This window comes from Heptranchias perlo, chromosome 1, assembly GCF_035084215.1.
Source record: "Heptranchias perlo isolate sHepPer1 chromosome 1, sHepPer1.hap1, whole genome shotgun sequence".
Lineage (NCBI taxonomy): Eukaryota > Metazoa > Chordata > Chondrichthyes > Hexanchiformes > Hexanchidae > Heptranchias > Heptranchias perlo.
The window spans coordinates 28,147,933-28,170,595 of NC_090325.1; the positions used below are offsets into that span (position 1 = coordinate 28,147,933).

Genomic DNA, 22,663 nt, shown 5'->3' on the forward strand with positions numbered 1-22,663 from the left:
GCAACGGGAGTGGGAACTCAGAGAGGCAAGTGGGAATGTAAAGCTGGAGAAGATTGCTCAGACAGAGTAGAGCAGTTCCATGGAAAAACTTGAAGATGAGCAGTATAATTAATTTTCTGGGACAAGGGCATTGTGCAGGTGAATATAACTTAGTGTTCACTCCCACTGCATATGTATAGGGGAAAAATTACTCAAACCTAACTCAACATCTTCAAAACATCCTTATCAAATTCCACTACATTATGTTTAGCAAATGCCATAATCACACTGGAATTCAGCGGAGAAAGCAATGACCTAAATATATGTAAGAATGGCTCAGGGAGTTTAACCATAGAGCAGCTGAGCCACACAGACCAAGAAGGTACCAGAATAAATTCCTAGCCTGTTCTGATTAGCTGACCTCAGCCACAGTGGCAGTGGGGCTACAACAGACTGGTGAAATGGGCAGACACATGGTAGATGAAATTTAACGCAGAGAAGTGTGAAGTGATGCATTTTGGAAGTAAGAATGAGGAGAGGCAATATAAAACTAAATGGTACAATTTTAAAGGGGGTGCAGAAACAGAGAGACCTGGGGGTGCACATACACAAATCTTTGAAGGTGGCAGGACAAGATGAGAAAGCTGTTAAAAAAGCATAGGGGATCCTGGGCTTTATAAATAGAGGCATAGAGTACAAAAGCAAGGACATTATGCTAAACCTTTCTAAATCACTGTTTAGGCCACAGCTGGATTATTGTGTCCCATTCTGGGCATCACACTTTAGGAAGGATGTCAAGGCCTTAGAGAGGGTGCAGAGAACATTTACTAGAATGGTGCCAGGGATGAGGAGCTTCAGTTATGTGGAGAAACTGGAGAAGCTGGGGTTGTTCTCCTTAGAACAGAAAAGGTTAAGGGGAGATTTGATAGAGGTGTTCAAAATGATGACTGGTTTTGATAGAGTAAATAAGGAAAAACTTTTTCCAGTGGTAGAATGGTCGGTAACCAGAGGGCGCAGATTTAAGGTAATTGGCAAAGGAACGAGATGGAAGATGAGGGGAAATGTTTTTACGCAGCAAGTTATATCTGGAATGCACTGCCTGAAAGGGTGGTGGAGACAGATTCAATAATAACTTTCAAAAGAGAATTGGATAAATACTTGAAGGGGAAACATTTGCAGGGCTATGGGGAAAGGCCAGGAGAATGGGACTAATTGGATAGCTCTTTCAAAGAGCTGGCTCAGGCATGATGGGCTGAATGGCCTCCTTCTGTACTGTATCATTCTATTCTATGAACTGGCTTCAGTCAGTGCTCCTGGGTTATGGAGAGGAAACTCCTAATCACCACCTAGCAGGAAGTGGTGACACGACCAGGCTCGGCTGTGACGCTCCCCACGGTCAAATAGACTGCTGATACTCACTGCTGGATTCACAAGTGAATAATGGGCACTTGGTTAAGGTGCTGGAGACCGTCAACACCCATAGAACCACACCAAAGCAAGGGGTCAACCTCTTCAGGAGTGGGGGGGGGGGGGGAACAGCAAAGAGGAAAATGGTCAAATATGGAAACCTCTACATTCTGTATTCAGCCCTTTCAAGGATTTACCTGGGCCTCCTCTGGCCAGGATTATGCCTGCTGCTGGTGTTTTCCGGCAGGTCCGAGCATGTAAGTCTGCAGTTAAAATGGAGAGCACATCCTGGTGACATCATCTGGGGCAAGTGCCCTTCCCGTGCCTGAATTCAGGCAGGTTGGAGTGGGGGGGGGTTGTGGGAACGCCGGGGATAGAGGGTTAAAATCAGGCCTTAAATGTATTGATTATTGTGAGATTGTTGTGGTTACTTGGTTTATAACTCTTAGCTGTGCCTGCTTGCCTAAGCAGACATAAACCTTGCTGGATCAAGTTAAATTAAATGGTATTGTACCAAAATATTAATGACTGGCACCACTATCACATTAAGTGAGAGAGCGAGAATGCCAATTAGATAAATGTAAACCCTGCACTGGCTGCTTTCCTCTGGCTAACTCTTTGGTTGATCTGTTTGATTTTTCCGGTAGTGTATTCACCGGGATCTGGCAGCCAGGAACGTGCTGGTGACGGACGACAATGTGATGAAGATTGCCGACTTCGGCCTAGCCAGGGACGTCCACAACATCGACTACTACAAGAAAACGACAAACGTAAGTGGTATTCACAACCTGTTTAATCTGCTGGAGGCTAAAGTGAGCAAAGGTTAGGGACGGGGAGCTGAAGTGAGCGGCAGATGGTCATGAATGGTAATTGTGGCTGGTTTCATATAAAAAAAATTAGATTAAAATCCAGTTGGCGCCTTTGTGGCTGCCTGTACGTGCGACTAAATAATAACTCCCTTCTTCTACCGATTACAGGGGCGGCTGCCAGTGAAGTGGATGGCTCCGGAGGCCCTATTCGACAGAGTCTACACCCACCAGAGTGACGTGTAAGTGCTACCCATAAGAATCATGGCTTTCTTTAAATTAACTTAGCTCTGCCTAAAATACGCAGATCCTTTGTAAAGGAAAGCTACAATGGTCAGAATTGGCCTCGCGACTGTTTTGCAGTCCAGGGAAACGAACGAGGGAGAAAGAAAAGAATGTCATTAGTTCTGCTCCGGGGACTTGGCAGAGGAGGCGACAAGTTATAAACGGCCTGTCACCTATCTGATTAACTGGTCATTTTAATTTCAGCATTTGCGCCTACTGATCTTTTCTGTGATTGAAGGGATCAGCACGATGCTCCAAGTGGCTAGAAAAGAGTTTATTCAATTAGTCATGCCATTGATAACTATGTTAGACATGCATGGCAGCTCCGGGAGAATGGGGGGCGACAAAAAAAGGCTTCAGTGAATTAGGTTTCTATTCTTCTCTTCGTTCCCAGCTGGTCCTACGGAGTCCTGTTGTGGGAGATCTTTACACTGGGAGGATCGCCCTACCCCGGGATCCCAGTAGAGGAGCTCTTCAAACTGCTGAAAGAAGGTCATCGAATGGACAAGCCAGCAAACTGCACCCACGAGCTGTAAGCAATACCCTATCATTACACTCCCACTTCACTAAATTGCTGGTTTAATGTACTGATGTGGAGATGCCGGTGATGGACTGGGGTTGACAATTGTAAACAATTTTACAACACCAAGTTATAGTCCAGCAATTTTATTTTAAATTCACAAGCTTTCGGAGGCTTCCTCCTTCCTCAGGTAAATGTTCAGGAGCTCCTCGAAGCCTACGCATTTATACATATAGAACAATACATGGTGTTTACAGAATGCCCCTGCAACTGCCCGTTGCCAAGGCAATCACCGTGTTCAGACAGAGAGGTGTCACCTGCAGAACCCCCGAATACACATTCAACAAAAAAACAAACAGGAAAAAAAACAGAGAGAGGCAGAAACATCCGGAAGGCAGAGAAAGCCAGCAAATGACCCATTATATTAAAAACAGATAACATTTGTTCGCTGGTGGGGTAACGTGTAGCGTGACATGAACCCAAGATCCCGGTTGAGGCCGTCCTCATGGGTGCGGAACTTGGCTATCAATTTCTGCTCGATGATTTTGCGTTGTCGTGTGTCTCGAAGGCCGCCTTGGAGTACGCTTACCCGAAGGTCGGTGGATGAATGTCCATGACTGCTGAAGTGTTCCCCGACTGGGAGGGAACCCTCCTGTTTGGCGATTGTTGCGCGGTGTCCGTTCATCCGTTGTCGCAGCGTCTGCATGGTCTCGCCAATGTACCATGCTCTGGGGCATCCTTTCCTGCAACGTATGAGGTAGACAACGTTGGCCGAGTCACAGGAGTATGAACCATGCACCTGGTGGGTGGTGTCCTCTCGTGTGATGGTGGTATCTGTGTCGATGATCTGGCATGTCTTGCAGAGGTTACCGTGGCAGGGTTGTGTGGTGTACGACTTAGTTTTGATTTGACACTCTCCTAGAAAATGCCAGAGTACCGAATGACAGCTTTCACTTGGGCTAGAGATCCAATTGTTTACATTTCCTTCTCTTTATAATTTACACAGTAATTTCCTCCCCTACCTCCGCATTTGTTGGGATTTCCCCTTCCTCTCTGCACCACGCCTAATCCCCGGAACGGCAGTACCGATGACTGTCCCCTTCCTGGGTCACTCACTCTGTGACTGGCCACTAGGAGCTGGTTGGTTCAAAGCAGTTTGAGTTCCTGGTCCTGATCACTGTTGAGTGATTCCTGCTGGAAAGTGCAGATGGGCAGACGCCAGGTGAAAAGCAGGTTAGGGTCAGCCGTGATTCCTCCTCCCAGCCCCCACTACAATTAAATAACCTCCCAGCCCCCACTACAATTAAATAACCTCCCAGTCCCCACTACAATTAAATAACCTCCCAGTCCCCACTACAATTAAATAACCTCCCAGTCCCCACTACAATTAAATAACCTCCCAGTCCCCACTACAGTTAAATAACCTCCCAGTCCCCACTACAGTTAAATAACCTCCCAGACCCCACTACAATTAAATAACCTCCCAGTCCCCACTACAATTAAATAACCTCCCAGACCCCACTACAATTAAATAACCTCCCAGTCCCCACTACAATTAAATAACCTCCCAGTCCCCACTACAGTTAAATAACCTCCCAGTCCCCACTACAATTAAATAACCTCCCAGACCCCACTACAGTTAAATAACCTCCCAGTCCCCACTACAATTAAATAACCTCCCAGCCCCCACTACAATTAAATAACCTCCCAGTCCCCACTACAATTAAATAACCTCCCAGACCCCACTACAATTAAATAACCTCCCAGTCCCCACTACAATTAAATAACCTCCCAGTCCCCACTACAATTAAATAACCTCCCAGTCCCCACTACAATTAAATAACCTCCCAGTCCCCACTACAATTAAATAACCTCCCAGACCCCACTACAATTAAATAACCTCCCAGTCCCCACTACAGTTAAATAACCTCCCAGTCCCCACTACAGTTAAATAACCTCCCAGTCCCCACTACAGTTAAATAACCTCCCAGTCCCCACTACAATTAAATAACCTCCCAGTCCCCACTACAGTTAAATAACCTCCCAGTCCCCACTACAGTTAAATAACCTCCCAGTCCCCACTACAGTTAAATAACCTCCCAGTCCCCACTACAATTAAATAACCTCCCAGACCCCACTACAATTAAATAACCTCCCAGCCCCCACTACAGTTAAATAACCTCCCAGCCCCCACTACAGTTAAATAACCTCCCAGTCCCCACTACAATTAAATAACCTCCCAGTCCCCACTACAATTAAATAACCTCCCAGTCCCCACTACAGTTAAATAACCTCCCAGACCCCACTACAGTTAAATAACCTCCCAGTCCCCACAACAATTAAATAACCTCCCAGACCCCACTACAATTAAATAACCTCCCAGTCCCCACTACAATTAAATAACCTCCCAGCCCCCACTACAATTAAATAACCTCCCAGCCCCCACTACAATTAAATAACCTCCCAGACCCCACTACAATTAAATAACCTCCCAGTCCCCACTACAATTAAATAACCTCCCAGCCCCCACTACAATTAAATAACCTCCCAGTCCCCACTACAATTAAATAACCTCCCAGCCCCCACTACAATTAAATAACCTCCCAGTCCCCACTACAATTAAATAACCTCCCAGCCCCCACTACAATTAAATAACCTCCCAGCCCCCACTACAATTAAATAACCTCCCAGCCCCCACTACAATTAAATAACCTCCCAGTCCCCACTACAATTAAATAACCTCCCAGTCCCCACTACCTCCCAGTCCCCACTACCTCCCAGTCCCCACTACCTCCCAGTCCCCACTACCTCCCAGTCCCCACTACCTCCCAGTCCCCACTACCTCCCAGTCCCCACTACCTCCCAGTCCCCACTACCTCCCAGTCCCCACTACCTCCCAGTCCCCACTACCTCCCAGTCCCCACTACCTCCCAGTCCCCACTACCTCCCAGTCCCCACTACCTCCCAGTCCCCACTACCTCCCAGTCCCCACTACCTCCCAGTCCCCACTACCTCCCAGTCCCCACTACCTCCCAGTCCCCACTACAATTAAATAACCTCCCAGTCCCCACTACAATTAAATAACCTCCCAGTCCCCACTACAGTTAAATAACCTCCCAGTCCCCACGACAGTTAAATAACCTCCCAGTCCCCACTACAGTTAAATAACCTCCCAGTCCCCACGACAGTTAAATAACCTCCCAGTCCCCACGACAGTTAAATAACCTCCCAGACCCCACTACAGTTAAATAACCTCCCAGTCCCCACTACAGTTAAATAACCTCCCAGACCCCACTACAATTAAATAACCTCCCAGTCCCCACTACAATTAAATAACCTCCCAGACCCCACTACAATTAAATAACCTCCCAGCCCCCACTACAATTAAATAACCTCCCAGCCCCCACTACAATTAAATAACCTCCCAGTCCCCACTACAGTTAAATAACCTCCCAGTCCCCACAACAATTAAATAACCTCCCAGACCCCACTACAATTAAATAACCTCCCAGTCCCCACTACAATTAAATAACCTCCCAGCCCCCACTACAATTAAATAACCTCCCAGACCCCACTACAATTAAATAACCTCCCAGTCCCCACTACAGTTAAATAACCTCCCAGTCCCCACAACAATTAAATAACCTCCCAGACCCCACTACAATTAAATAACCTCCCAGTCCCCACTACAATTAAATAACCTCCCAGACCCCACTACAATTAAATAACCTCCCAGTCCCCACTACAATTAAATAACCTCCCAGACCCCACTACAATTAAATAACCTCCCAGTCCCCACTACAATTAAATAACCTCCCAGTCCCCACTACCTCCCAGTCCCCACTACCTCCCAGTCCCCACTACCTCCCAGTCCCCACTACCTCCCAGTCCCCACTACAATTAAATAACCTCCCAGTCCCCACTACAATTAAATAACCTCCCAGTCCCCACGACAGTTAAATAACCTCCCAGTCCCCACGACAGTTAAATAACCTCCCAGTCCCCACTACAGTTAAATAACCTCCCAGACCCCACTACAGTTAAATAACCTCCCAGTCCCCACTACAATTAAATAACCTCCCAGTCCCCACTACAATTAAATAACCTCCCAGACCCCACTACAGTTAAATAACCTCCCAGACCCCACTACAGTTAAATAACCTCCCAGTCCCCACTACAATTAAATAACCTCCCAGTCCCCACGACAATTAAATAACCTCCCAGCCCCCACTACAATTAAATAACCTCCCAGTCCCCACTACAGTTAAATAACCTCCCAGCCCCCACTACAGTTAAATAACCTCCCAGTCCCCACTACAGTTAAATAACCTCCCAGTCCCCACTACAGTTAAATAACCTCCCAGTCCCCACTACCTCCCAGTCCCCACTACCTCCCAGTCCCCACTACAATTAAATAACCTCCCAGTCCCCACTCCAGTTAAATAACCTCCCAGTCCCCACTACAGTTAAATAACCTCCCAGTCCCCACTACAATTAAATAACCTCCCAGTCCCCACTACAGTTAAATAACCTCCCAGTCCCCACTACAGTTAAATAACCTCCCAGCCCCCACTACCTCCCAGTCCCCACGACAATTAAATAACCTCCCAGTCCCCACTACAATTAAATAACCTCCCAGTCCCCACTACAGTTAAATAACCTCCCAGTCCCCACTACAATTAAATAACCTCCCAGCCCCCACTACAATTAAATAACCTCCCAGTCCCCACTACAGTTAAATAACCTCCCAGTCCCCACTACAGTTAAATAACCTCCCAGTCCCCACTACAGTTAAATAACCTCCCAGCCCCCACTACAGTTAAATAACCTCCCAGTCCCCACTACAATTAAATAACCTCCCAGTCCCCACTACAATTAAATAACCTCCCAGTCCCCACTACAGTTAAATAACCTCCCAGTCCCCACTACAGTTAAATAACCTCCCAGTCCCCACTACAGTTAAATAACCTCCCAGTCCCCACAACAATTAAATAACCTCCCAGCCCCCACTACAATTAAATAACCTCCCAGTCCCCACTACAATTAAATAACCTCCCAGTCCCCACTACAATTAAATAACCTCCCAGTCCCCACTACAGTTAAATAACCTCCCAGTCCCCACAACAATTAAATAACCTCCCAGCCCCCACTACAATTAAATAACCTCCCAGTCCCCACTACAGTTAAATAACCTCCCAGTCCCCACTACAGTTAAATAACCTCCCAGTCCCCACTACAGTTAAATAACCTCCCAGTCCCCACTACAGTTAAATAACCTCCCAGTCCCCACTACAATTAAATAACCTCCCAGTCCCCACTACAGTTAAATAACCTCCCAGTCCCCACTACAGTTAAATAACCTCCCAGTCCCCACTACAGTTAAATAACCTCCCAGTCCCCACAACAATTAAATAACCTCCCAGCCCCCACTACAATTAAATAACCTCCCAGTCCCCACTACAATTAAATAACCTCCCAGTCCCCACTACAATTAAATAACCTCCCAGTCCCCACTACAATTAAATAACCTCCCAGCCCCCACTACAGTTAAATAACCTCCCAGTCCCCACTACAGTTAAATAACCTCCCAGTCCCCACTACAGTTAAATAACCTCCCAGTCCCCACTACAATTAAATAACCTCCCAGTCCCCACTACAATTAAATAACCTCCCAGTCCCCACGACAATTAAATAACCTCCCAGTCCCCACTACAATTAAATAACCTCCCAGCCCCCACTACAGTTAAATAACCTCCCAGTCCCCACTACAGTTAAATAACCTCCCAGTCCCCACTACAGTTAAATAACCTCCCAGTCCCCACTACAGTTAAATAACCTCCCAGTCCCCACTACAATTAAATAACCTCCCAGTCCCCACTACAATTAAATAACCTCCCAGTCCCCACTACAATTAAATAACCTCCCAGTCCCCACGACAATTAAATAACCTCCCAGTCCCCACTACAATTAAATAACCTGCCAGTCCCCACTACAGTTAAATAACCTCCCAGTCCCCACTACAATTAAATAACCTCCCAGCCCCCACTACAATTAAATAACCTCCCAGTCCCCACTACAATTAAATAACCTCCCAGACCCCACTACAATTAAATAACCTCCCAGTCCCCACTACAATTAAATAACCTCCCAGTCCCCACTACAATTAAATAACCTCCCAGTCCCCACTACAATTAAATAACCTCCCAGTCCCCACTACAATTAAATAACCTCCCAGACCCCACTACAATTAAATAACCTCCCAGTCCCCACTACAGTTAAATAACCTCCCAGTCCCCACTACAATTAAATAACCTCCCAGTCTCCACTACAGTTAAATAACCTCCCAGTCCCCACTACAATTAAATAACCTCCCAGTCCCCACTACAGTTAAATAACCTCCCAGTCCCCACTACAATTAAATAACCTCCCAGTCCCCACTACAGTTAAATAACCTCCCAGTCCCCACTACAATTAAATAACCTCCCAGTCCCCACAACAATTAAATAACCTCCCAGACCCCACTACAATTAAATAACCTCCCAGTCCCCACTACAATTAAATAACCTCCCAGACCCCACTACAATTAAATAACCTCCCAGTCCCCACTACAATTAAATAACCTCCCAGACCCCACTACAATTAAATAACCTCCCAGTCCCCACTACCTCCCAGTCCCCACTACCTCCCAGTCCCCACTACCTCCCAGTCCCCACTACCTCCCAGTCCCCACTACCTCCCAGTCCCCACTACCTCCCAGTCCCCACTACCTCCCAGTCCCCACTACAATTAAATAACCTCCCAGTCCCCACTACAATTAAATAACCTCCCAGACCCCACTACAATTAAATAACCTCCCAGTCCCCACTACCTCCCAGTCCCCACTACCTCCCAGTCCCCACTACCTCCCAGTCCCCACTACAATTAAATAACCTCCCAGTCCCCACGACAGTTAAATAACCTCCCAGTCCCCACGACAGTTAAATAACCTCCCAGTCCCCACTACAGTTAAATAACCTCCCAGTCCCCACGACAGTTAAATAACCTCCCAGTCCCCACTACAGTTAAATAACCTCCCAGTCCCCACTACAGTTAAATAACCTCCCATACCCCACTACAATTAAATAACCTCCCAGTCCCCACTACAATTAAATAACCTCCCAGACCCCACTACAATTAAATAACCTCCCAGCCCCCACTACAATTAAATAACCTCCCAGCCCCCACTACAATTAAATAACCTCCCAGTCCCCACTACAGTTAAATAACCTCCCAGTCCCCACAACAATTAAATAACCTCCCAGACCCCACTACAATTAAATAACCTCCCAGTCCCCACTACAATTAAATAACCTCCCAGCCCCCACTACAATTAAATAACCTCCCAGACCCCACTACAATTAAATAACCTCCCAGTCCCCACTACAGTTAAATAACCTCCCAGTCCCCACTACAGTTAAATAACCTCCCAGTCCCCACTACCTCCCAGTCCCCACTACCTCCCAGTCCCCACTACAATTAAATAACCTCCCAGTCCCCACTACAATTAAATAACCTCCCAGTCCCCACGACAGTTAAATAACCTCCCAGTCCCCACGACAGTTAAATAACCTCCCAGTCCCCACTACAGTTAAATAACCTCCCAGACCCCACTACAGTTAAATAACCTCCCAGTCCCCACTACAATTAAATAACCTCCCAGTCCCCACTACAATTAAATAACCTCCCAGACCCCACTACAGTTAAATAACCTCCCAGACCCCACTACAGTTAAATAACCTCCCAGTCCCCACTACAATTAAATAACCTCCCAGTCCCCACGACAATTAAATAACCTCCCAGCCCCCACTACAATTAAATAACCTCCCAGTCCCCACTACAGTTAAATAACCTCCCAGCCCCCACTACAGTTAAATAACCTCCCAGTCCCCACTACAGTTAAATAACCTCCCAGTCCCCACTACCTCCCAGTCCCCACTACCTCCCAGTCCCCACTACAATTAAATAACCTCCCAGTCCCCACTACAGTTAAATAACCTCCCAGTCCCCACTACAGTTAAATAACCTCCCAGTCCCCACTACAATTAAATAACCTCCCAGTCCCCACTACAGTTAAATAACCTCCCAGTCCCCACTACAGTTAAATAACCTCCCAGCCCCCACTACCTCCCAGTCCCCACGACAATTAAATAACCTCCCAGTCCCCACTACAATTAAATAACCTCCCAGTCCCCACTACAGTTAAATAACCTCCCAGTCCCCACTACAATTAAATAACCTCCCAGCCCCCACTACAATTAAATAACCTCCCAGTCCCCACTACAGTTAAATAACCTCCCAGTCCCCACTACAGTTAAATAACCTCCCAGTCCCCACTACAGTTAAATAACCTCCCAGCCCCCACTACAGTTAAATAACCTCCCAGTCCCCACTACAATTAAATAACCTCCCAGTCCCCACTACAATTAAATAACCTCCCAGTCCCCACTACAGTTAAATAACCTCCCAGTCCCCACTACAGTTAAATAACCTCCCAGTCCCCACTACAGTTAAATAACCTCCCAGTCCCCACAACAATTAAATAACCTCCCAGCCCCCACTACAATTAAATAACCTCCCAGTCCCCACTACAATTAAATAACCTCCCAGTCCCCACTACAGTTAAATAACCTCCCAGTCCCCACTACAGTTAAATAACCTCCCAGTCCCCACAACAATTAAATAACCTCCCAGCCCCCACTACAATTAAATAACCTCCCAGTCCCCACTACAGTTAAATAACCTCCCAGTCCCCACTACAGTTAAATAACCTCCCAGTCCCCACTACAGTTAAATAACCTCCCAGTCCCCACTACAGTTAAATAACCTCCCAGTCCCCACTACAATTAAATAACCTCCCAGTCCCCACTACAGTTAAATAACCTCCCAGTCCCCACTACAGTTAAATAACCTCCCAGTCCCCACTACAGTTAAATAACCTCCCAGTCCCCACAACAATTAAATAACCTCCCAGCCCCCACTACAATTAAATAACCTCCCAGTCCCCACTACAATTAAATAACCTCCCAGTCCCCACTACAATTAAATAACCTCCCAGTCCCCACTACAATTAAATAACCTCCCAGCCCCCACTACAGTTAAATAACCTCCCAGTCCCCACTACAGTTAAATAACCTCCCAGTCCCCACTACAGTTAAATAACCTCCCAGTCCCCACTACAATTAAATAACCTCCCAGTCCCCACGACAATTAAATAACCTCCCAGTCCCCACTACAATTAAATAACCTCCCAGCCCCCACTACAGTTAAATAACCTCCCAGTCCCCACTACAGTTAAATAACCTCCCAGTCCCCACTACAGTTAAATAACCTCCCAGTCCCCACTACAATTAAATAACCTCCCAGTCCCCACTACAATTAAATAACCTCCCAGTCCCCACTACAATTAAATAACCTCCCAGTCCCCACTACAATTAAATAACCTCCCAGTCCCCACGACAATTAAATAACCTCCCAGTCCCCACTACAATTAAATAACCTCCCAGTCCCCACTACAGTTAAATAACCTCCCAGCCCCCACTACAATTAAATAACCTCCCAGTCCCCACTACAGTTAAATAACCTCCCAGCCCCCACTACAGTTAAATAACCTCCCAGCCCCCACTACAGTTAAATAACCTCCCAGTCCCCACTACAATTAAATAACCTCCCAGTCCCCACTACAGTTAAATAACCTCCCAGCCCCCACTATAGTTAAATAACCTCCCAGCCCCCACTACAGTTAAATAACCTCCCAGCCCCCACTACAGTTAAATAACCTCCCAGCCCCCACTACAGTTAAATAACCTCCCAGCCCCCACTACAGTTAAATAACCTCCCAGCCCCCACTACAGTTAAATAACCTCCCAGCCCCCACTACAATTAAATAACCTCCCAGTCCCCACTACAATTAAATAACCTCCCAGTCCCCACTACAATTAAATAACCTCCCAGTCCCCACTACAGTTAAATAACCTCCCAGTCCCCACTACAGTTAAATAACCTCCCAGCCCCCACTACAGTTAAATAACCTCCCAGCCCCCACTACAGTTAAATAACCTCCCAGTCCCCACTACAGTTAAATAACCTCCCAGTCCCCACTACAGTTAAATAACCTCCCAGTCCCCACTACAGTTAAAGAACCTCCCAGACCCCACTACAATTAAATAACCTCCCAGCCCCCACTACCTCCCAGTCCCCACTACAGTTAAATAACCTCCCAGCCCCCACTACAATTAAATAACCTCCCAGTCCCCACTACAATTAAATAACCTCCCAGTCCCCACTACAATTAAATAACCTCCCAGTCCCCACTACAATTAAATAACCTCCCAGTCCCCACTACAATTAAATAACCTCCCAGACCCCACTACAATTAAATAACCTCCCAGTCCCCACTACAATTAAATAACCTCCCAGTCCCCACTACAATTAAATAACCTCCCAGTCCCCACTACAATTAAATAACCTCCCAGACCCCACTACAATTAAATAACCTCCCAGTCCCCACTACAATTAAATAACCTCCCAGTCCCCACTACAATTAAATAACCTCCCAGTCCCCACTACAGTTAAATAACCTCCCAGTCCCCACTACAATTAAATAACCTCCCAGTCCCCACTACAGTTAAATAACCTCCCAGTCCCCACTACAATTAAATAACCTCCCAGTCCCCACTACAATTAAATAACCTCCCAGTCCCCACTACAATTAAATAACCTCCCAGACCCCACTACAATTAAATAACCTCCCAGACCCCACTACAATTAAATAACCTCCCAGTCCCCACTACAGTTAAATAACCTCCCAGACCCCACTACAATTAAATAACCTCCCAGTCCCCACTACAGTTAAATAACCTCCCAGTCCCCACTACAATTAAATAACCTCCCAGTCCCCACTACAGTTAAATAACCTCCCAGTCCCCACTACAATTAAATAACCTCCCAGTCCCCACTACAATTAAATAACCTCCCAGTCCCCACTACAATTAAATAACCTCCCAGTCCCCACTACAATTAAATAACCTCCCAGTCCCCACTACAATTAAATAACCTCCCAGCCCCCACTACAATTAAATAACCTCCCAGCCCCCACTACAGTTAAATAACCTCCCAGTTTCTTTACTTAGCCACCCGTGGCTAAGTAAAGAAATCAAGGATAGTATCCGACTAAAAACAAGGACATATCAGGTAGCCAAACTTAGTGGGAGGATAGAAGATTGGGAATTCTTCAAAAGACAGCAAAAAGTAACTAAAGGATTGATTAAGAAAGGGAAGTTAGATTATGAAAAGAAATTAGCAAAAAATATAAAAACAGATAGCAAGAGTTTCTATAGTTATATAAAAAGAAAAAGGGTGGCTAAGGCAAACATAGGTCCCTTAGAGGATGAGACTGGGAAATTAATGGTGGGAAACATGGAGATGGCAAAAATGCTGAACAAATATTTTGTTTCAGTCTTTACAGTAGAGGACACTAAGAATATCCCAACACTGGACAAACAGGGGACTCTCGGGGGGGAGGAGCTAAATACGATTAAAATCACTCAAGAGATGGTACTCAGTAAAATAATGGGACTCAAGGCGGATAAATCCCCTGGACCTGATGGCTTCCATCCTAGGGTCTTGAGGGAAGTGGCAGTAGGGATTGTGGATGCTTTGGTGATAGTTTTCCAAAATTCCCTGGACTCAGGAGAGGTCCCGGCAGATTGGAAAACTGCTAATGTAACACCGTTATTTAAAAAGGGTAGTAGGCAGAAGGCTGGAAATTATAGGCCAGTTAGCTTAACATCTGTGGTGGGTAAAATTTTGGAGTCTATTATTAAGGAGACAGTAACGGAACATTTAGATAAGCATAATTTAATAGGACAAAGTCAGCATGGCTTTATGAAGGGGAAGTCATGTCTGACAAATTTGCTTGAGTTCTTCGAGGATATAACGTATAGGGTGGATAAAGGGGAACCAGTGGACGTAGTGTATTTAGACTTCCAGAAGGCATTCGACAAGGTGCCACATAAAAGATTATTACTTAAGATAAAAAATCACGGGATTGGGGGTAATATTCTGGCATGGGTGGAGGATTGGTTATCGAACAGGAAGCAGAGAGTTGGGATAAATGGTTCATTTTCGGACTGGCAACCAGTAACCAGTGGTGTTCCACAGGGGTCGGTGCTGGGTCCCCAACTCTTTACAATCTATATTAACGATTTGGAGGAGGGGACCGAGTGCAACATATCAAAATTTGCAGATGATACAAAGATGGGAGGGAAAGTAGAGAGTGAGGAGGACATAAAAAACCTGCAAGGGGATATAGACAGGCTGGGTGAGTGGGCGGAGATTTGGCAGATGCAATATAATATTGGAAAATGTGAGGTTATGCACTTTGGCAGGAAAAATCAGAGAGCAAGTTATTTTCTTAATGGCGAGAGACTGGAAAGTACTGCAGTACAAAGGGATCTGGGGGTCCTAGTGCAAGAAAATCAAAAAGTTGGTATGCAGGTGCAGCAGGTGATCAAGAAAGCCAACGGAATGTTGGCTTTTATTGCTAGGGGGATAGAATATAAAAACAAGGAGGTATTGCTGCAGTTATATAAGGTATTGGTGAGACCGCACCTGGAATACTGCATACAGTTTTGGTCTCCATACTTAAGAAAAGACATACTTGCTCTCGAGGCAGTACAAAGAAGGTTCACTCGGTTAATCCCGGGGATGAGGGGGCGGACATATGAGGAGAGGTTGAGTAGATTGGGACTCTACTCATTGGAGTTCAGAAGAATGAGAGGCGATCTTATTGAAACATATAAGATTGTGAAGGGTCTTGATCGGGTGGATGCAGTAAGGATGTTCCCAAAGATGGGTGAAACTAGAACTAGGGGGCATAATCTTAGAATAAGGGGCTGCTCTTTCAAAACTGAGATGAGGAGAAACTTCTTCACTCAGAGGGTGGTAGGTCTGTGGAATTTGCTGCCCCAGGAAGCTGTGGAAGCTACATCATTAGATAAATTTAAAACAGAAATAGACAGTTTCCTAGAAGTAAAGGGAATTAGGGGTTATGGGGAGCGGGCAGGAAATTGGACATGAAGCTGAGTTCGGATCGGTCAATGCCCTGTGGGTGGCGGAGAGGGCCCAGGGGCTATGTGGCCGGGTCCTGCTCCGACTTGTGTTCTTTAGATTTGTGGTTGGGATCAGATCAGCCATGATCTTATTGAATGGCGGAGCAGGCTCGAGGGGCCGATTGGCCTACTCCTGCTCCAATTTCTTATGTTCTTATGTTCTTATGTTCCCCACTACAGTTAAATAACCTCCCAGTCCCCACTACAGTTAAATAACCTCCCAGTCCCCACTACAATTAAATAACCTCCCAGACCCCACTACAATTAAATAACCTCCCAGACCCCACTACAGTTAAATAACCTCCCAGCCCCCACTACAGTTAAATAACCTCCCAGCCCCCACTACAATTAAATAACCTCCCAGCCCCCACTACAATTAAATAACCTCCCAGCCCCCACTACAATTAAATAACCTCCCAGCCCCCACTACAATTAAATAACCTCCCAGCCCCCACTACAATTAAATAACCTCCCAGCCCCCACTACAATTAAATAACCTCCCAGCCCCCACTACAATTAAATAACCTCCCAGCCCCCACTACAGTTAAATAACCTCCCAGTCCCCACTACAATTAAATAACCTCCCAGCCCCCACTACAATTAAATAACCTCCCAGACCCCACTACAGTTAAATAACCTCCCAGCCCCCACTACAATTAAATAACCTCCCAGACCCCACTACAGTTAAATAACCTCCCAGTCCCCACTACAATTAAATAACCTCCCAGTCCCCACTACAGTTAAATAACCTCCCAGTCCCCACTACAATTAAATAACCTCCCAGTCCCCACTACAATTAAATAACCTCCCAGTCCCCACTACAGTTAAATAACCTCCCAGTCCCCACTACAATTAAATAACCTCCCAGCCCCCACTACAATTAAATAACCTCCCAGTCCCCACTACAATTAAATAACCTCCCAGACCCCACTACAGTTAAATAACCTCCCAGTCCCCACTACAATTAAATAACCTCCCAGCCCCCACTACAATTAAATAACCTCCCAGTCCCCACTACAATTAAATAACCTCCCAGTCCCCACTACAATTAAATAACCTCCCAGTCCCCACTACAATTAAATAACCTCCCAGTCCCCACTACAATTAAATAACCTCCCAGTCCCCACTACAATTAAATAACCTCCCAGTCCCCACTACAATTAAATAACCTCCCAGTCCCCACTACAATTAAATAACCTCCCAGTCCCCACTACAATTAAATAACCTCCCAGTCCCCACTACAATTAAATAACCTCCCAGTCCCCACTACAGTTAAATAACCTCCCAGCCCCCACTACAATTAAATAACCTCCCAGTCCCCACTACAATTAAATAACCTCCCAGTCCCCACTACAATTAAATAACCTCCCAGTCCCCACTACAATTAAATAACCTCCCAGTCCCCACTACAATTAAATAACCTCCCAGCCCCCACTACAATTAAATAACCTCCCAGTCCCCACTACAGTTAAATAACCTCCCAGTCCCCACTACAATTAAATAACCTCCCAGCCCCCACTACAGTTAAATAACCTCCCAGCCCCCACTACAATTAAATAACCTCCCAGCCCCCACTACAGTTAAATAACCTCCCAGTCCCCACTACAATTAAATAACCTCCCAGTCCCCACTACAATTAAATAACCTCCCAGTCCCCACTACAATTAAATAACCTCCCAGTCCCCACTACAGTTAAATAACCTCCCAGACCCCACTACAATTAAATAACCTCCCAGACCCCACTACAATTAAATAACCTCCCAGTCCCCACTACAGTTAAATAACCTCCCAGCCCCCACTACAGTTAAATAACCTCCCAGTCCCCACTACAGTTAAATAACCTCCCAGTCCCCACTACAGTTAAATAACCTCCCAGTCCCCACTACAGTTAAATAACCTCCCAGCCCCCACTACAATTAAATAACCTCCCAGCCCCCACTACAGTTAAATAACCTCCCAGCCCCCACTACAGTTAAATAACCTCCCAGCCCCCACTACAGTTAAATAACCTCCCAGTCCCCACTACAGTTAAATAACCTCCCAGTCCCCACTACAATTAAATAACCTCCCAGCCCCCACTACAATTAAATAACCTCCCAGACCCCACTACAGTTAAATAACCTCCCAGTCCCCACAACAATTAAATAACCTCCCAGCCCCCACAACAATTAAATAACCTCCCAGTCCCCACTACAATTAAATAACCTCCCAGTCCCCACAACAATTAAATAACCTCCCAGTCCCCACAACAATTAAATAACCTCCCAGTCCCCACTACAGTTAAATAACCTCCCAGACCCCACTACAATTAAATAACCTCCCAGTCCCCACTACAATTAAATAACCTCCCAGTCCCCACTACAATTAAATAACCTCCCAGTCCCCACTACAATTAAATAACCTCCCAGTCCCCACTACAATTAAATAACCTCCCAGCCCCCACTACAGTTAAATAACCTCCCAGTCCCCACTACAGTTAAATAACCTCCCAGTCCCCACTACAATTAAATAACCTCCCAGCCCCCACTACAGTTAAATAACCTCCCAGCCCCCACTACAGTTAAATAACCTCCCAGTCCCCACTACAGTTAAATAACCTCCCAGTCCCCACTACAGTTAAATAACCTCCCAGTCCCCACTACAATTAAATAACCTCCCAGTCCCCACTACAATTAAATAACCTCCCAGACCCCACTACAGTTAAATAACCTCCCAGTCCCCACTACAATTAAATAACCTCCCAGTCCCCACTACAATTAAATAACCTCCCAGCCCCCACTACAGTTAAATAACCTCCCAGTCCCCACTACAGTTAAATAACCTCCCAGCCCCCACTACAGTTAAATAACCTCCCAGTCCCCACTACAGTTAAATAACCTCCCAGCCCCCACTACAGTTAAATAACCTCCCAGTCCCCACTACAGTTAAATAACCTCCCAGCCCCCACTACAATTAAATAACCTCCCAGACCCCACTACAGTTAAATAACCTCCCAGTCCCCACTACAATTAAATAACCTCCCAGTCCCCACTACAGTTAAATAACCTCCCAGCCCCCACTACAATTAAATAACCTCCCAGTCCCCACTACAATTAAATAACCTCCCAGTCCCCACTCCAATTAAATAACCTCCCAGCCCCCACTACAATTAAATAACCTCCCAGACCCCACTACAGTTAAATAACCTCTCAGTCCCCACTACAGTTAAATAACCTCCCAGCCCCCACTACCTCCCAGTCCCCACTACAATTAAATAACCTCCCAGCCCCCACTACCTCCCAGTCCCCACTACAATTAAATAACCCCCCAGACCCCACTACAGTTAAATAACCCCCCAGACCCCACTACAATTAAATCACCCCCCAGACCCCACTACAATTAAATAACCTCCCAGCCCCCACTACCTCCCAGTCCCCACTACAATTAAATAACCCCCCAGACCCCACTACAGTTCAATAACCTCCCAGACCCCACTACAGATCAAATTTAAAATAGTAATTCCTGCCTCTAATTCTTACTTTGATTTTTATTCTTTATTTGGCGTGGTGCTCTTGAATTATCAGTCAGGCCCATCATGGGAAGTGAATTTTGTCCCATACCTTTCTATCATATGTTGTCTATTTATTTGTATTCTCCCTTTTTATTTCCCCCTTGTGCTACTGACCTTCCTCAATTGGGCACTCATTCACAGGCCTCTGTCAGTGGCAGTCGACAATTGACCACTAATGTGTGCCCTGAGTGCCTTGAGTTATCTGACCTTCCTCTCTACAGGAAATACCTGGGCTCCACACAGCTGAAATGAGAGAGCACACCATGTGGACAATCATTGGGATGACTCCTAGCTGTGGCGTACTGGGCCTCCCCTGTGGCGTACTGGGCCTCCTCTGTGGCGTACTGGGCCTCTGCCATACTGGTCGTTTCCTTGCCGTTCATATTTTTCTAGCAGGTCCTCAAGTAGCGTAATATAGACATGTGTTGTGCTTTGTTTAACCCTGTCTCTTTCTGCCAGGTATATGATAATGAGAGAATGCTGGCACGCAATCCCATCACAGAGACCAACATTCAAACAGCTGGTCGAGGATCTTGACAGGGTCCTGACAGTGACATCAACTGAGGTCAGTCTTATAGTCCAAAAAAAACCAAGAGAAAAGATTAAGAGGGTAATTAAAGTGAATTTAAAGGAGATGAAATAGTAACACTTCAAATTACTCAAGAACATTACTGTTTCTTCATTTTATAGATTTATGTGTTATTCCCTTAAAAGATACCAGAATGTCATCTATTAATGTGTTGTGTGCTGTGTAGTTTTTATTTGCTGCTACTAAATGCTGTTGAAACAGCAAAGAAACCTTTGCCCAGTTGGTAAATTGATCTCACAATCTAGTATTGAGCCGTGCACACCAGCAAGGCACCAGTTCTCTTCTCCCCGTGACTCCCAATTTTGTCAAAAGACGATATAATCGTGGAGAGGTTTCGGAGACGTGCCTGATTCTGGCATCGCTGTTATCAACAGCCACACACGCAACTTTTCATGGCAGAGGACCCCAGATACCATTCAGGAGTGGAATCCATGGCCTCGTCCCTCCTATCTCTGTAACCTCCTCCAGCCCTACAACCCTCTGAGATCTCTGCGCTCCTCTGATTCTTGCCTCTTGCGCATCCCCGATTTTCATCGCTCCACCATTGGCGGCTGTGCCTTCCGCTGCCTAGGCCCTTAGCTCTGTAATTCCCTCTGCCTCTCTACCTCCTTGAAGACGCTCCTTAAAACCTACCTCTTTGACCAAACTTTTGGTCCCCTGTTCTAATATCTCCTTATGTGGCTCGGTGTCAAATTTTGTTTGATAATCACTCCTGTGAAATGCCTTGGGAAGTTTTAATACGTTAAAGGCGCTATATAAATGCAAGTTGTTGTTGCTGCAGAGCCTGGGGTCACTGCGGCCAAATTTAGTCGACCTACGCAGACCCAGCTGAGACAAAGGAAGGATCGATTTGGGACGTCCCGGGCTGTGTGGCTCAGTGTTACACTGGGTTGATCCTGTTGTCCCTATTTTTGCCCCTTATATTTTTTTTAAATTTTACTTTTTTGTACCTAATGAATCTTATCATGTCTATTTTTTTCTTTAAATTATCAAATTTTACATACCTAAAGAAGGGAGTAAACTCAGAGAGCCTGGGAACCTGACATTGTTTTCTGGGATATTCACATACTGCTGCCTAGCAGACTTGCCTGAAATTTCTCTCCCTGGTATTTTGGTCCATTCACTTCACACAAGTTAATGCCTTCGCTAAAATAGCTGAGTGGGGAATTCCAGATTACCCACACAAAGGGCGGTAGAAATCTGGAATTCTCTGCCCCAAAAAGGCTGTGGATGCTAGGGGACAATTGGAGCTTTCAAGCCTGAGATCGATAGAGTTTTGTTAGGTAAGGGGATCGAGAGATTATAGAGCTACAGCAGGTAAATGGAGTTAAGGTACAGATCAGCTATGATCTAATTGAATGGCGGAGCAGGCTCGAGGGCTGAATGGCCTACTCCTGTTCCTGTATGTATCACACAGAGTAATGTCACATGCTGAAGCTGGCTTTCAGGACACCTTTATATTCAGACTTGTAAGATCGGCTGGGATCCATCTATTAAGTGACTGCATCAATTTCCCTTTTCCCTTTTCCTAGCTGGTTCTGTCACCACTCTGTTCCCACTCCACTGCTGAAGGTGTTGACTCCTTACATGGGGTGAGGTTCCATGGCAGCTAGGCACCTCCTGGAACCTCACCTATAGGAACAGGAGTAGGCCATTCAGCCCTTTGAGTCTGTTCCATCATTCAGTTAGATCATGGCTGATCGGTATCTTAACTCCATCTACCCACCTTGGTTCCGTAACCCTTAATACCCTCGCCTAACAAATATCTATCAATCTCAGTTTTGAAATTTTCAATTGACCCCCAGCCTCATTGGTTTTATGGGGGAGAGAGTTCCAGATTCCCACTACCCTTTGTGTGAAGAAGTGCTGCCTGGCATCAGCCCTGAACTGCCTAGCTCTAATTTTAAGGTTATGCCCCCTTGTTCTGGACTCTCCCACCAGAGGAAGCAGTTTCTCTCTATCTACCCTATCAAATCCTTTAATCATCTTAAACACCTCAATTAGGTCATCCCATAATCTTCTATATTCTGGTGAATGTGACACTTCTTCACCTGTGAGCCCAAGACAGTGAGGGTATCACAGCTGTGCCCGATCCTGCCCTCACCCCATTGTCCACCTGCGCGCTTCCAGACAAGGTTGTTGGCTAGAAGCAGGAACACTGGTCGATTTTTAACTCGGGGCCTTTTCGTGCAGCTTCAGCTGAGCCCAGCTAACTCAACAAAGACTGGGCATCGAATTCAAGACCGTGATGGTCTGCACAGCTCAGCTGCACGCCAGATGAACTCATTGAAACATCAGGGGAGTGACCACGGTCAACCTTTGATGACTTTTTCCGTATAAACACAGCAGCTGCTCCCCAGAGTCCAATAGCACCCAGCT

General features: G+C 45.9%; 1 protein-coding gene across 7 annotated transcripts in view; it reads left to right on the plus strand.

Moving 5' to 3' along the window:
• The window catches only part of LOC137320848 (fibroblast growth factor receptor 3-like), a 181,645-nt gene that overhangs the window by 154,284 nt on the left and 4,698 nt on the right, over positions 1 to 22,663 (plus strand). For all 7 annotated transcript variants that reach the window (XM_067982749.1, XM_067982776.1, XM_067982804.1 and 4 more), the window contains 4 exons: positions 2,034 to 2,156; positions 2,364 to 2,434; positions 2,872 to 3,009; positions 20,155 to 20,260. In XM_067982749.1, the coding sequence (XP_067838850.1) occupies positions 2,034 to 2,156; positions 2,364 to 2,434; positions 2,872 to 3,009; positions 20,155 to 20,260 (438 nt within the window). The remainder of the gene's footprint in view (positions 1 to 2,033; positions 2,157 to 2,363; positions 2,435 to 2,871; positions 3,010 to 20,154; positions 20,261 to 22,663) is intronic.